The sequence below is a fragment of the Epinephelus lanceolatus genome, chromosome 17 (assembly GCF_041903045.1).
Source record: "Epinephelus lanceolatus isolate andai-2023 chromosome 17, ASM4190304v1, whole genome shotgun sequence".
Taxonomy (NCBI): Eukaryota; Metazoa; Chordata; class Actinopteri; order Perciformes; family Serranidae; genus Epinephelus; species Epinephelus lanceolatus.
In genome coordinates this window covers 41,424,458-41,440,650 of record NC_135750.1, presented here as the reverse complement: position 1 = coordinate 41,440,650, position 16,193 = coordinate 41,424,458, and the positions used below count along the sequence as shown (strand labels likewise).

Here is a 16,193-nt window from a genome sequence, read left to right as displayed (position 1 = left end):
GACAGCCCATTGGTCCGACATCCCATTGTTCCGACCATATTAAACACATTGTTCCAAAGTCCGTTCCAAAATCATCATCATGCCCTGTGGTTAAGGTCTGGTTAGGTTTAGGCACAAAAACCACTTGGTTAGGGTTAGGAAAAGATCATGGTGTGGGTTAAAATGAAAAAGAAAGTGACAAACACATAAGCTGTGAGTCTGCTTCGCCTCAAGCCTTTCCCAGCTGACCCAGAGCCGGTTGCGGCGCACCATCAAGGCAGAAATATGCCCGCCGGGAGCCGTTCAGCACCGCGGATAGTCGGACTAATGGGATGTCGGACCAATGGGCTGTCGGACTAATGACATGGACCCCAGCATCCACAGGTACACCACCAATCTCCAGAGCTACACAGCTTTGCAGCAGCCATTCCTCCTCTCTCGTCATCTACCTGTTGCGCCTCTCTCTCTCTCTCCTCCTCCGTTCTTCAATTTCACGAAGCTCTTCATCAGTGTATTCTGACTTAAATAAATAAGGGCGGCCATCAAACTCTGCAAAATCAAATTCCTCCTCCACAAAGTCGAAGTCTGGCAAAAAGTCAGCCATTATTCTATAAATCTTTCATAAAATAAATGAATTAACTTTTCAGGCTACTGTCCGGTTCTGCCTTCCAGCTGTTGCTGCATGTTCTCACGAGATTTCAGGCACGGTATGAAATCGCTGCTTGTTCTCGCCATGTTTCGGCCGTGCTTTGGAAAGCAGAGCTAAATGGTAAACAATTTATTTGAGCTGCTGCAAGGCTGCATAGCTCTGGAGATTGGTGGTGTACCTGTGAATGCTGTGCCCCAGTGCCCACAGAAGATGAATGCCTCTGTTGCAAGGAATGGGACCGGTTGCAGCCTTATTTTCAAGGTCTGGATGTGACCGAGGACGAGACACCTCCACCTGGAGTAGTATCCAGCTAGGCTTTATCTAGAGCTCGCCATATTTCAGCCGCGCTTTGGAAAGCAGAGCTAAATGGTAAACAAACATGGCACCACACCGGTAAGGTAAGACATCACGTTTACATGTCGTTTTCTATATGTTATCTGACATTTATCCTAACGATATGAGGCGGTCTTTGTGGGAAAAAAGCTTGTTTAGTGGACTAACTTTGCACTTGAAGTATGCCCATTCACTTACGTTTTAACAGGTGCTATGCACAGGTGCTATAACCCTGCTATGCACCCCGGCTGTATCTAGGCTAACGGTTAACATGCTAACTATTATTTTTATGTCACTAGTCACTTGAAACAAATTTAGGACGATAGGAGACAGGTTGAAATAAACCGAAATTTCCCTTTAAAACACTGAACTCAATCGGCCTATATTTGGGACAGGCCTTTATTCCTTTTACACTAAACTGTTGCTCAGTAAACATGGGAAATTCTATGAAATTGTTTATTTAAACCAGTATGAATATTACTTGAATAAAAGTTAGACTTCAAATATGATATCAATAATGAATCATTCATTTGATACAGCTCTGACAGACAGCGCATCAGGGAGGGAGAGAGAGTTACGACACTCGTTTTACAGCACTCCAAGACACAACACCACTTTTTCCTGTTTAAACAATATTTAAAACCTGGATTCATTTTTATAAAAAACTCTTTTGATTTGTTTGATCTGTGGACCCTTACAGACTAAAGAAATATGAATAACTTATTGGTAATCAAGGTGCAGACTTAATGACGTAGAAGTAGGGAGTCACCACCTTTTTCCGTCTCACTTGCTTACCATGACGATGAATCTGAATGAATTATTCTTTGGTACTCATGGTGTCAGTAAAATTAACTGAACAATTGAATCATGGAGAATTTATTTGAGCTAACATTATGTGGCATCTCCCTGCTGACAAAACTTTAAACATTTATATTTGTATGCATGAACTGAACAGCTAACTAATGTTAGCTCAAGTGGCTGGTCAACAATCTGGTTTTGTTAATTAGGACTAGGATTTTAATTGAAGTTTTACAGTAATTTACCCTCCATCTTATCTTACCAGTTTATTTCTACTCATGGTGATACAGACACTCATTCCAATATGTCAGGGACTCGCCGTGGTTTTCTTTAGGTACTCACTTGCTTTTGCGAAGTGCGTGCTCCACACTGTGGCCCCTGAACTTCTTGTAGTAGTCAATGAAGGAAAAGGGCAGGTTAATATTGAGGGGGTTGGTTCTATCAGGGGCTGCTGCCCTCTTTCGAGACTCAAACGCAATCATCAGGTCCACCCAAGCGGCTGGCCTCTTGATCTTAAATTGGTCAATGAAATCCTGGCCAAAGATCTTACACAGCAGCTTCTCAAATTCATAGTCAATCCCGATAGAGCCATAGGGACCACCTGGCAAAAGAAGGGATTGTGATTGTGAATCAAATGAAACAAGATGAAAACTCAGCTGCATAAAGCAGATAGAAATTATGTGGTATGCCTTTTTACCTGAGGCCTTGTAGAGCTCCTTTAGATGTCCCTCTGGAAGACGGATCTGATGGACAGTCAGGTCCACTGTTCCTCCGCCACAATCCACCACCACATAACGGTCACCTGCACAGAGCAAGATAACAAGCATCAAAATGCTTGTTATCAAATAGCATCCTCTCTGACAGGGCTCATTGCTCTGACATGCAGACACTGCTTCTTATCTACCACAATTCTGCTGTTTGTAGGAACATTCTCAAGGGAGGCTGGACATGACTCTTTGACTCTCTCCTTTATGACACTTCAGCTTTTTCAACCAGGCACTGCTGAACTACATTTCTGTGGCTGTCTTGGCAGCTATTTTTTCTATATGGTAGGTAAATAGGTAAAAAATAATATAAAATTATTAAACCATCATCATTAAGATTTTTTTTTCAGATATAGTAATTAAATTAATGATCTCTTTGTTTTTACTTTTTTGGCAGTAAAAGTTAAATATCCCCATTGACCAAAAAGGAACCATCCATATTGACTGACCACTCCCCTGTATCTGCATGAAATCTGGTCCTGCCTTAGCGCACTGATGGTGACGTGCCTAGTAGCAGTCAGCAGTTGCGCTAGAACGCTACAGTCATCATCATGCTACCTGGTACTAAAAGAAAATCCAGTTTTCACAAAAGGAAAGAGAGAAAGGAGAGAGAGGAGAGGCAAAAGAAAGGGTGTCAATATGTGAGCCAGTTTTTCTCCAAGAAAGGTGGGTAGCCTATAGTCTGTGAGTGGTAGAAATGAACCTAGCTTAAAGGCTCTCTAAGTCTTCCTAAGCTTGAAAAGTTTTTGTCACATATAGTAAACATCTCCTCACAATCCGCTAGCTACATGTCCTCTGAATATACTATGAAAAAGTCCGGTCTCTGTAGGCAGCCCGGGCTCCGCAAATGGCAACAAAAACATTGTGGTCCAGGCTGCACCACCCAGCCAGCGCGAGACCAGCGAAAGCAAGCACACACACAAGAACGCAGTGCCCAGAGAGGCAGTTAGAGCTACGGGCTACAATGAGGCAAAAAGGTGAGCTAGCTCTGTTGTGTTTGACAACACTGTTGAATGTAAACAAAAGTGAAGTGTTTTTTGTGCCATTTGCAGAGCCTGGTCAGCTATTACCATTACCGTCTGTCCTGCATCTCTCTCTGTCTCTCTCTCTGTCTCTGTCTCTGTCTCACTGTGTCATACGGTTTACTGTTAATTTATTATGTGGATCTGTTCTGTAAGACATCTATTGCACGTCTGTCTGTCCTGGAAGAGGGATCCCTCCTCAGTTGCTCTTCCTGAGGTTTCTACCATTTTTTTCCCCCTGTTAAAGGGTTTTTTGGGGGGAGTTTTTCCTTATCTGCTGCGAGGGTCCTAAGAACAGAGGGATGTTGTATGGTGTAAAGCCCTGTGAGGCAAATTGTGATTTGTGATATTGGGCTTTATAAATAAAATTGATTGAATTGATTGATTAGTGCAATCTTAAAATCCCTTTTCGGGCTTGTTTTCTATGATTTGTTAAGCCGATATGAACGTTGTATGCAGTTTACTGATCTGGAATTGTCTTCTCAACAAGATGACTTAATGGGTTCATTAGGATTAAATTTAAATTTTGATCATTGATCATCCTACTGTATTATTTGATTACTACATATTAAGCAGTATAAGGACTTTAAGGCTTAGGTTTATTGTAACTTCAGTCTGGCCATCATTTCTATTAAACTGTTATACTGAAAAATGAGGGCAAGTGAAATGTTACTTGTTATTCTCCTTTGCACGTGAAAACTGTGTGTGCACAACTCGGTAAGTACAGTAAGTCTAAAGTCACGTTTTCACCAAGCAGTCCAATACAGTTCAGTTTGGTATGCATTTTTCTGTTTCCACTGTGAGAAGTTGTGGATGGTACCAATGGAACCATTCCTTACCGTCCCCATTTTCAGTCATCTCTCTGTTGGGGTACCTAGCACATAGATCTGGTACTAGTGCAGACACTGCAGTCTGTTGATTGAGAAAGAGGACAGTCACTCTTGCTCAGGGCTGCGCTATGGCTGGTTTTGAAGTTAAACCACTGTTCATACCGTGGCAAGTCTTACATATATTATTAAACTATAACTATAAAATGTAATGATGTTTTGCTGCCTCTCGCAGCAGCTGTAGACTGAGAAATAAATAACTTAATTCACTGGGTCGACTGCCAACAGCTTTTAAGGTGGAAGATTTACTGGTAATGTTACTCAATGCATAAATGCAAAATTGACATTGTGAATTCATCAGCACATCTTAAATTTAGACCATTCCATTAGTTTTTTTTGTCTCTCATGAATGACATACTCTTAAAAGAGTAATGAGTGGATCTTTATGCGTTTAAAAATATATAAAAATATATGTACGTATATATCTATATGTATATATCTATATATATATACCTCTATATCTATCATATATATATATATATATATATATATGTAAAAAACATATAATAACTTTGTCTGAGAAGGACTAAATGCATTAATGCCCTATTTTTAAATATTCCACGGAGAGAGACTCTCACTGCAGCCTGTTCTATTTTGTGTTCTATGTTGGCTTCCAACTTCGTTCCGTGGACGATAAACAAAGTACAGACATTCCTCTGTGTCACAGATGATGACGAGATACAGCATGAGCTGGACGGTGCAGTGAGTGACAACAAGTACTGTTTGCAGTGGAAATGCTAAACAGACCTAGGGTCTAGGTACCATGTCTGAAGGGTTACTTTTGGTTCTAAAGGTACTATACCGAAAGTGTTTAAAAATGGAGCTTAAGGTAAACCAGACCATCATCTGTAAACTGTGATGAATATTTACAGGTGCGTTATAATCTGACAATTCCCCTTTGTTTTCTCTCCAAATACATTTGACAAACAGGAAGGTTTTTTCTGTCTGTCTCATCATCTGCCTGCTGTTGTTTCTTGACCTGTTGGACTTTTTTTTTTAGCAATGTTGCCATATATCCAGATCTCAGCGATCAGTTGGGTGTGTACAATGTTAACATAACTGACAAAACCAATGGCAAGTGCTTAGAAAATAAAAACCAAGTTGTAATATACCGCATTTTATATTACAGGACTTTCTTAGAGACATGCACAGTCACTGTACATTAAATTTTGTACAACCAAAATTGTTATCAAACTATGAAATAACATATGAAAAATATGATATTAAAGATAACATTTAATTTAAAAATGTTAATTAAAATCATTACATGATGCCTTACCAGTGGTATTACATTTTCTACAGATCTCCAGACTGTTACAGCTCCCCAAAAAAGAACAGCATGCTCTATTTCTACTAAACTCCAATACCTAAGTAACTGATATGAAAGACTGGCAGCACGGGAAACAGCAAGAGCGTTTACCCAAGAGGAAGAGGGAAAGGAAATCAGATCAGAAGAGTAAAAGAAGAGAAGAACTCTACCTTCTTCCAGTTCCGACCAAAGCTCCCCTATGACATTTTCCACCAAAAAGGTGCGGCTCTGCCGGTTGCGCCGAACATGCTCCTTTGCTGGTTGTTAACAGAGAGAAAATGTTTTGGTGAGTGTGATGAAGCCATGAAGCTCTGCGTGGCTCATATACAGTGGTTTGTGTGAGGCAAGCTGCAAGCTGAGATGCACATGTATTCACACTGTGAGCAACAGGGTTGAGCCGAATCTAGTATCTCCTACGGATAATGTATTTTTTATGACCACAAGTATCATCTGAGTAAAATGTGTCAATATCTGTAATTGTGATGAAAGAAAAACCTCGTCTGGGTAGTAGTTCAATCTGTTACTCTGGATATCAAAAATAATTTGATGCTCAATTCTGAGTCTGTTAAAGAAACACTGAGAGGCAAGATGAATAAAAGAAAATTTAGTAGAAGCTTAGGTTAAGCAGAGTTTTATGGTGGTATTATATCGGTAATGTTAGCGCAAAAAACAACAAACTAAAAAGGATGACTTAATCTCTCTTTCTTCTGCTCCTTCACTCATTCCCTGCGTATGTGCACGCATGGAAACCTAGACAGGCAGTTATTGTGCGAATTGTCCTTTACATTCTGAAGGTTGTCAGAGAACACTTGCATCTTCTCTCCATGCTGCATGTATTAAAGAGACTTGATTCCTCACAATGTGTCTGTCACTTGTTCAGAGAGGGGAATTTCCCTCACAGACACAAGGCATGCACTGCATGTCGCAGGTAAATACAGTACTTGTTAGGGTTGCTTACCAAACTCAGATGCAACCCACTCTTGAAAGCTGGTTCAAAAAAGACACAAAAGTTGTGCCCAGTGCCTGACCTCACGTTTTTCAGGTGGTTAAAGGCTCCCTCAAATACATTATTTTCAATGTAGACCTATTTTTCAGGGTGCATCAGCTGCACCCTGAGATGAACTGAGTTCCACTTTTGTGTGTCAGTCTGTGATAAATATGGAGAAGAGGTTGATCATTTTAGTGCAGGGCTTTACATCTATCCCACAGACAAAAGACCTAGACAGATACAGCACCTGCAAGAAGATCAGAAGCTGCTTAGCAACCTCACACGCACCCTACCGCTGCGTTCTTGAAAGCTAGTACAGAAATGGCACAGGAGTAGCACCCAGCACCTGACCTTACGTTTTCCAGGTGATTAAAAATATGGCATGTGTATGGCCTCTAATTAAGCCTAAAAGTCTATCTTGTACAAAGGGAATACATTTGTTTTCATTACATTTTTTCATCTTCTCTCTCAGGGTTTTCGTAGGCTGTCCTGTACATAGTTTTCGAATAAATAATAAATACTGATCAACCCATATCAATTTCAGGCTTAAAATAAAAAAATTAAACTGCACATATAAAATGATTAAAAAGGCACGCATGAGAATTTAGCCTTCAGGACTTAGTGCCACAGAGGCCTTTCTGGCACAAATCTTTTTATTTTAACCCAAACCATGATTTTTTTTTCCTAAACCTTACCAAGAAAGGGCTTTCTGGCAGATAGCTCTGAGCGCATACTTCCCCTAGCAGGGTTTAAACTCCACCCATTTCATGCACAGTTACAGATACAGATCATCTGTTGGATAAACAGATACAGGTAATGGTGTATTGGCTCATCCGTAGTGAGCAAGTCTGATTCCTAAAGAACAGTTATATTAATACGTTGTTCTTGAAAATATTCATCACACATTGAATAACTTAACTGAGGAATACATAATTTGCCTGTTTAACACATATGTGTGGAGTATATACCAGTGTAGAGAAACAGTTGAAAACTTGAGGTCTATCTGTCACACCAATCATGTTGCTCACAGTGTTAACATGCAGTCAGTGTGTAACCCTGCCCTAAAAAAAAGAAACATGAAAAAACTACAACTATCTTCTCTATAGGTGGTCCAAAGTTCAACTCATCCAACATCAACCCCACAGGTTTATAATTATTTAACAATAAAACACATTCTTAAAACACCTAAAACTAGAGTTACTGCCCCTTGTATGCCTCTGCTCACCAGTCAAGTTTCTCTTACAGTTTACATCCATGTCTATGAAAAACATGGATGCTTTACACACATCTTCCCCCGACATCAAAGAAGATTTATACAGTCAGCACAGTTTCAAGGTGGACATCCAAGATTAGTGTCACCAATTCAGTATCAACCACAAAATTCAGATCAGTTCTTTCTTCAGTCCAAGTGGACGTTTGTGTGAAATTTTAAGAAATTCTCTCACAGTGTTCTTGAGATATTGCATTCATAAAAATGACACTGACAAGGTCACAGTGATCTTGACCTTTGACCACCAAAGTCTACTCAGTTCATCACTGACTCCAAGTAAACGTTTGTACCAAATGCAAAGAAATTCCCTCAAGGTGTTCTTGAGATACTGCGTTCACGAAAATGAGATGGAGTTTTTACTTTAACACATGTCCCAACAACTAACATGGAGAGGGTGGGCTTTATAACCTATACTGCAGCCAGCCACCAGGGGTTGATTGAGATGTTTCAGCGTCACTTTTGGGAACAGGCATGTTGTCCATCTTTATATACAGTCTATGATGCTATGATGTAGGCATGAAAGTCAACTGACAAAACGTTATTTGAGGAGCTCGGATGAGAACGCATTGAAATCTAATACTGAAGCTTTTTGGGTTACCTAAAAGGGATTGTGTGTGTGTTTCAGGGGGCAGAGGAAAATATTCTTCTTCTTCTTCTTCTTCTTCTTATTATTATTATCATCATTATTATTAGTATTATTATCATTTTATGATTATTTACACACTAAAATTCAGGGAGCAATACCTCCAGATGTGCACAACTATAGAGACATTTTCAGCCTCATAGTGTTTGTAAAGCCCAATTCACAGTGCTTTGCAAATTACTTTATTCACTTCTCTGCATTACAAAAAGAAATCCAACATGTCACTTCTCTGCCATTTTAAGGTATCGCCTTTCAAAAGACCACACTTGGACAAAGAAGACAAGGACCAAATTTTTCAGATGAAATTGGAGATACATTAGTTGATCATGTTGTAAACCATGGTAGACATTGGGAGATGTTGGACAGAGAGTTCAGTCAAGCCTCAGCAGTTATACCCTTGCAGTAGTAGAATCAATCAATGTATGTACTTTAACAATATATCTGAAAAAATCAAATCCAGACTCTATCATCAGAAAAGTCAGAGTAATGTTAAACTTGTTTTACATTGAGCACAGCAGTGTGTAACTACAAACAGAATCAGAACAGAAGAACTATGTGTGTGCCCTGCAGTAACATAACTGGGTTTCTATAAATTATTGTATCGTTTTGAATTAAGTGTTTCAATTTGCAAAAGCTCTAAGGTGTTCTGCAACTTGCGTGAGTGTTCTGTCGTTGTATGGCTGCAGTGGATAATCGGGGGAGGATAGGCTGTGGGCCACTACCCCCCATGATCAGGCTGTGGCAGCCTTGGTGGCTCCATCAAAGTCCATCATGGGCAAGGCGGACTGCTCAAATAGTAACTGCAAGGCAATGGATGGCTTGTTGGGAAAAATGCATGGAGCCATGGCAGTCCAGACACAGCTGGCAAACATGGGTGCCATACCGTCCCTGTATCAGCACAATCTGGTTGGCCAGCTAGAGGAAGGGTGTAGTATGGATCTAATAGCCGAACTACAATGTGTCTCCTCACTTATTCCAAGCTCATGAGAGAGCAAGGTGAAGTGGCTGGTAGTGCTATGGCAAGGTTTTGGGTGGCCAGGCGCCATCTCTGGCTGTCACAGTCCATGCTGCTGCCAGAGGATAGGGCATGTCTGCCCAAACTGCCTGTTGAGCCATCTACCTTGTTTGGGCCTTATGCATCCATGATGATTCAGCAGGGCCAGGAAGCCCGTCACTGTGCTAAGGAGGTGTCAGGCACCTTGAAGCCATGTCAGGGCTGGCAGCAACCTCAGCCGCAGCAGCCCAAGTAACCTCAGCCTGCTTGGGGGCAGGAAGATCTGTGGGGCCGGCTGGATGCAGCACAGCACGGCAAGTCTAATCAGGGCTTTCCCTTGCCCTCAGATGGCTTGGGAGGCTCTGGGGGCAGATCCCTGGGTTGTTTCAACAATAACCCAGGGGTATCATTTACAGTTCTGAAGCACTCCTCCTCTGACGAGGGTGGCTGCATTTTCCATTATTGCAGACTACCAGCACAGGGAGGTCCTGCGCTCAGAAATCTTCACTCTCATGGCGAAGTCAGCTATCAGGTAACTGAAGAAGGAAGATAGACAGGCAGGGTTTTATTCCCGCTATTTTCTTGTTCTGAAATGGGACAGGATGCTCAGGCCTGTCTTAACTTCAGGGGGCTGAACAAGTTCCCCAGGCCCCTGAAGTGTGAAATGTGACAAGCAGGCATACCAGGTAGGCAACTGGTTTGCAACCGTTCACATCAAGGACGCCTCCCCTTCGGCATCTCACTGGCACCCCATACCTTCACCAGGTGCACTGATGCCATTTACCTGGCCCTCCAGCATTTTCTCCCGAGTCTGCAAGGCTGTCACGTGCTAGTAAGAACCGACAGCACAGTGGCAGCAGCATATGTCAATGGGCAAGGGGGTCTGAGCTCCCCAAACCTCTGCAGAGTATCACACAGGCTGTTGACCTGGGCAATGACACAGTTCCTGTCCCTCAGGGCCATGCACATGCCCAGATTGGTGAACCAGTGGGCGGACCAACATTCCAGGGGAGGCCCAAGTCCAGGGGACTGGAGGCTGCACCCGGAAGTGGTCGGGAAGATCTGGCACTATTTCAGCAGAGCAGTGGCCAACCTGTTCTTTTCCATAGGGTGGGACTCTCCCCCCCTAGGTATTGATGCCATGGCACACCAATGGTCTCAAGGCCTGTTGTATTTGTTTCCCCCTGTTCACTCTTATCCCAAATCTGCAGCAGAGAGTTTGGAAGGAGGAAGTGTAGCTGATCCTGATGGCCCTGAACTGGCCCCACATGACATTGTTCTCTGAGGTGGTACCTCTCCTGGCTGGGAGGCCATGGGAGCTCCCTGTCCGACAGGCCCTTCTGAGTCAGGTGCAGGGGGCCCTGCTCCATCCCTTTCCACAGGGGCTCAAACTTTGGGCCTGGCCCCTGACAGGGCCGGTCTGCTAGGCTTGGGACTTGCGCAGTCAGTGGTTCAGACCATGCAGAGTGCTCGGGCACCGTCTACGAGGGCAGCATACTCTTACCGCTGGGAGCTCTTTGCATCATGGTGCACAACTACCTGGATCGATGCACTGACATGTGCAGCCCCAGAGGTGCTCCGGTACCTGCAGGGGCTGCTCAACGCAGGAAAATCACCTTCAACCCTTAGAGGCATGGTGGCAGCTATCAAGGCTGCTCGTACAGGGGATTATAGGCTTGCAGATGGTGACTGCAGCCTCATCTCTCCTGAAGGGTGTGCAGAGGCTTCCACTGTGCACCAGGAGGCAGGCCATTTCACCGTGGGACCTGGGTCAGGTGTTGGCTGCCCTGCAGCAGGAACCCTTTGAGCCTCTGGAGTCAGTCAGTATTAAGTGGCTGTCTCTTAGAGTGGTTTTTGTCTTGGCAGTGACATCAGCCAAAAGAGTGGGGGAACTGCACGCTCCGTCAATGGATAAGAGCAGTTTGGATGACGCTGGTGTCATGTTGCATCCAAACCCTGCATTCCTGCCAAAAGTACTCGCAGACTTTCATTTGAATTAGTCTGTGGAGTTGCAACCCTACAAACCCTCCAAGGAGGGTAGTGAGGGTCAAAAAGACTCAAATCTCTGTCCTGTTAGAGCCCTGAAGGTCTTTGTCCGGTGCACTGCAGTGTTAAGAAAAACAGACCAACTCTTTGCTTTAAGGCCCAGTGCCAGGGCCAGCCGGTGTCAACAGCTAGGCTGTCTGTCATGGAGACAATTCTGCAGGCTTACAGAGGGGCTGGCATGTCAGTACTGGTGGGTGCATGGGCACACTCAACACAAGGTGCAGCTACCTCATGGGCCTTGCGGCGGGGTGCCACCCTCTTGGAGGTCTGTGCAGCTGTTACATGGTCAAGTCCATCCACAATTGCCAGATTTTACTCTCTGAACGTGGCTGCTGGCACCTCCTTTGGGGAGTGTGTGCTGACTGCCACCACACAGTGGTGTTGTAACCTTGGTTCTCTGAGCAAGGCGATTATCTCCCCCGGCTCAAGGCTGCTCCAGTCAATGTTAATCAGTGGGTGCATGCCCAAGGTGGGGCGTTTATAGCCTGGCGCATGCCGGCAACGTAAAGTGGTGTGTCTTAAAAAAACAACAACTTAATTTTCCACGTTGGGGATAATTCCCATAGTTATGATATAACTACTGGGTGGGGAGATAATCTCCTTACTCAGAGAGCCAAGGTTACAATGTAACTGAATGTTTATCTCCCAAGAAAAATCCACTGGATGATGTGTTTTCTACAGATTGTACTACTGCATTAGGACACAAAGAGTATAGAAGCAGATTGAGACAGAGAGTGAGATAGAGAGATTTTGATTTGATTGTAAAATGGACCTTTATTCCAAGGTTACAGCCATTTTACAGAAACTACAAACTACAAAATCGACTTTAAAAACTACAGCAGCAAAAAAACACAGAAAAGACAGTGAGAGAGAGAGAGAGAGAGAGAGAGAGAGAGAGGCCCTTCCTTCTCTTCTAATCTAAGACTAAACTCAGATAAAACTATGGTAAAACTAAAAATCAAATATGAGCCAAGATTCTGTAACTACGTTGCCTATTTCTTGCCTAAAATGTTTTCAGAAACATTTAGCTTACTGGTTAACTGCAATATGAGATTTTTAGACAACCACTACACTATTTTCAGATAGGCAACTTGCATTACTTTTTCCACCACCATTTTTGGTCTGGTGTGGTACATTGCAACAATTTTAAGAGTAATCACATCTTTCCACTGCATAGACTGCCTAGTTTTGTGGAAAGACCACCTTTCAGCAGTGAAACACAACATTATGCAACTGTAAAAAAAAACTGTACATGTTTCTCCACACTTGATTAATACATCTGACCAAACTCGGCCAATAAACTGATAAGATCATCTTACAGTCCCTCCAGAAAAACGCGATTATGCAATCGCATAATTCAACACATAATCAGTCAAAGTCCGCATATTTATGCGGGGTCCCATTTTTTCAAAGACGCCGCAATTTTTGCTGCATAAATTGCCAAAATGCACGAAATATGCGGGGCTTGCATGATTTCATAATCCCCGCATTTTCGTTGCAAAAAAGTCACATATATCTTAACAGAAAGTTGAAATATTAATTGGAGGGCCTTTCCTTGTGAATGCTCTCTGTAATGTACAAACAGCTGTTGTGTCTGTCTGAGGCTTGCTGTGCGCGTCACGTAATGAGACAGAGTGCGCACTGGGCAGAGTCGGTGTGATGTTTCTTCTCTCTCACTGCTGTGGGGAGGAGGGAGGAAACCTTCCAATGAAATAACTCTCGTTCTAAAAGAGCTGGTTATGATTTTAGGTATGAATGTTTGGCCTCAACTGTGCTCCCGTCATCTCTGATAACGAGAGAAGATGGGGAGACTGAAAGCGCACATAAATCACTCTCTCTCTTAGCCGAAGTCAGGGCTAAGAGAAGTGCTGTCTTTAATGACAGTAGATTGAGAGAGATTTGTGACAGAGGCTCGAAGGGAGGTTCTCCCAGAGCGCGTAACACCAGGGGTAAATCCCACTGCGGGGCCAAAGAGCGCTTGACAGGTCTCTGTCGTCTGACTCCTTTCAAAAAATGCTTAACCAACGGGTCCGCAAAAACAGATCTCTCTCCATAGCCTTCATGACATAATATATATTTTATTTATTCATTTTTACATACGTTGTAGCATATTCTTTTTGTACAGCTACAGAACTTTTTTGACTCAGCAATGTTTTGTAAGTTTGAGCCATGTGTTTATTAAGGTCTGAAATAAAACAAGATGAGAACATAAATATTGGTCAGATAAACAAAAAAAGGCGTTTTTCTGTTTTGGAAATAAAAATGGAAAAACCCGATTTTGGTTTTTTGCAGATTCATTTTTTTTCATTTATTGTTTTGGACAAAAAGTAGAACTGCGGTGACATCAGAGGCGGAAGTAACTTCAAAATAAAAGACAGGAAGATAAGATTGCATATAAACCTGTATCCTATGCTTGTTAGCATCATTCTATAGGACTATTTAAACAAATACAACACAGACATCAATACAGTTTTTTCGTTTTAAACCAAAAAGGAAAAAACAGGAAAACCATGGTATTTCCGTTTTTTTGTTTTTGGTTTAACAAGAAAAAACGAACTGCTTGAAGGCTGACCAATGAACAAGGTACCTTTTAACCGTTTGTTTTCTGGGAATAACTGACACAATCAGAAACCAGAAACAAGTTGGTTTTCAGTTTTTCGTTTTTGGCAAAAAAAAAAAGTAAAAACGAAATTCAGCTCAATTTCTTGTTTTCTGATCCTATTGCAAAAAACAAATTTACCACTCCATATTTCGTTTAATTGGTGGGCGGGCTCTCAGCGCTCCCTTGCTTCTGATTGGCTAACGTGCTCTGTCACTTACATTTGGGCTGTGCCCTTCAAAATAAGGTTACCTCTTGGCCTTTACGCCAGCAGCATGTCTCTGCAGACCCGGAGGCTGCAGATTCGACCCATACAGACAGGCAATGAAGTAATGCAACAGCGTTTTATTGTATTGCCTGTTAATATGCAGCTGATAGACCATGAAAATTAAAGCTCTATAGTAAGTTTTCTTCAGGATGTACCGTGAACAGTGAAGTCTGTTCTCGGTAAAACTATCAACATGACAGCAAGCACGCCAAAAGTACTTATTAAAAATGACCAGCAGGTGTCGCACTGCATCAAAGTTGTCATCAAAAATACAAATATGAATGAATAGGCATATGAATGAATAGGCCTATGTTGACAGCCTGATGGGAAAAAACAGATGTACATCTATGGAAAGGCATTTACTATAGGCTACTATCAGTTAGGGTTAAGCTGTCACTGGACTTTCCCCTCAGTTGCAGACAGTTTAGAGATTCACACTACCTGCTATGGTGGAGTAAAAAGAACCATCTAGTTTTTATTGCAAGTGGAAGTTGTTTTTTTTTTGTTATATAAGTCTGTGCCTCTGTGCACATGGATCAGACAGCTGTCAGTCTGTCAGAGCAGCGCCTGCATTGAAATGTTTGCAAATAATGTGTAATCTCAGTTAAAATTCTGAAAATCAGTGTGAAGCTTTAGACATGTAGGATCAATGAATAATGATCTCTATCGATGTGATCACTGATGGAACATAATTCAGTAGTCTAATATTGGAGATTATTAATATTTGTGAGCGAGCAGGATCATGGTGCAGCTGCAGAATGTAGCTTGAAAGTGAGTTTCTTTAATAGTCTGAACGTGTTTTAACAGCATTGGACAGTTTATCAGATTCCAAGAAACACTGTGTTGTATATAACATGCAGTGTTTTGTACATGTAACATTGTGCTGTACTGTATATAGCATGTATCACAGGCTACATACTATCCCCTATTCATTTGTACATACTTTCCATTTCATTAATACTTTTCTCACATCGTGTGTGTATTTTTACTCAAATTGTTTTGATTTTATTCTTCTCTTATTTTCATATTTGCATTGTGTGTCAATGCCTGGGTTCAATAAAGGACCACTTGTCTGTAGCTGCTATTCACCCATACCCTACCTGATGTGGTTGTGATATTCAGAGAAGAAATAATATCTAGGTATGTGTATGAAATAAAGTTGATTTGACTCTATCTGTATCTTTGCCTGTGTTTGGTGAAGACAACAGCAGAGCTCAGTTCGAACGGTTTATTCACAATCAGGTGAGAAATACTTCGGTGGTTGACGTGGGATTTGAACGCGGTTCCTTTGTTTGGAAAGCGGGGATGCTGTTATTGGACCACGTGGGCAGTGAGGTGAAAAAAAAGCGGATACAAGTGATAAGGAGGACCGGGGAGAGGACGACGCTTGGTCGAAGCAGGATGGGGGAAATCCAGGATCGGACGTCAGCAGATGAGCGGAGCGGAGAAGGCAGCGGAGAATGGAAGAAGACCGGAGTTTCCTTACTGTTTTTATGTTTTAAGCTAAGCAGGGTCAGGCCTGGAGTTTCCTGTAAGCTAATTCAAAAGTTAATGCAGCAGATGTAACACGCATCAAAAAAGGAAAAAATGATCCGCACACCGATAGAGCTCCCATTAATCCATGATTTATTTTCTGTCAAGTGA

At 42.2% G+C, this 16,193-nt stretch overlaps 1 protein-coding gene across 4 annotated transcripts in view; it reads right to left on the bottom strand.

The window, feature by feature from the left end:
* hspa12a (heat shock protein 12A) overlaps window positions 1-16,193 on the bottom strand; it is a 224,453-nt gene that overhangs the window by 22,584 nt on the left and 185,676 nt on the right. For 3 of the 4 annotated variants that reach the window (XM_078160945.1, XM_033612828.2, XM_033612829.2), the window contains 3 exons: window positions 5,912-5,998; window positions 2,457-2,561; window positions 2,102-2,360 (listed from right to left, as the gene is read on the bottom strand). In XM_078160945.1, the coding sequence (XP_078017071.1) occupies window positions 2,102-2,360; window positions 2,457-2,561; window positions 5,912-5,998 (451 nt within the window). The remainder of the gene's footprint in view (window positions 1-2,101; window positions 2,361-2,456; window positions 2,562-5,911; window positions 5,999-16,193) is intronic. The other variant, XM_033612830.2, reaches the window with a different exon arrangement.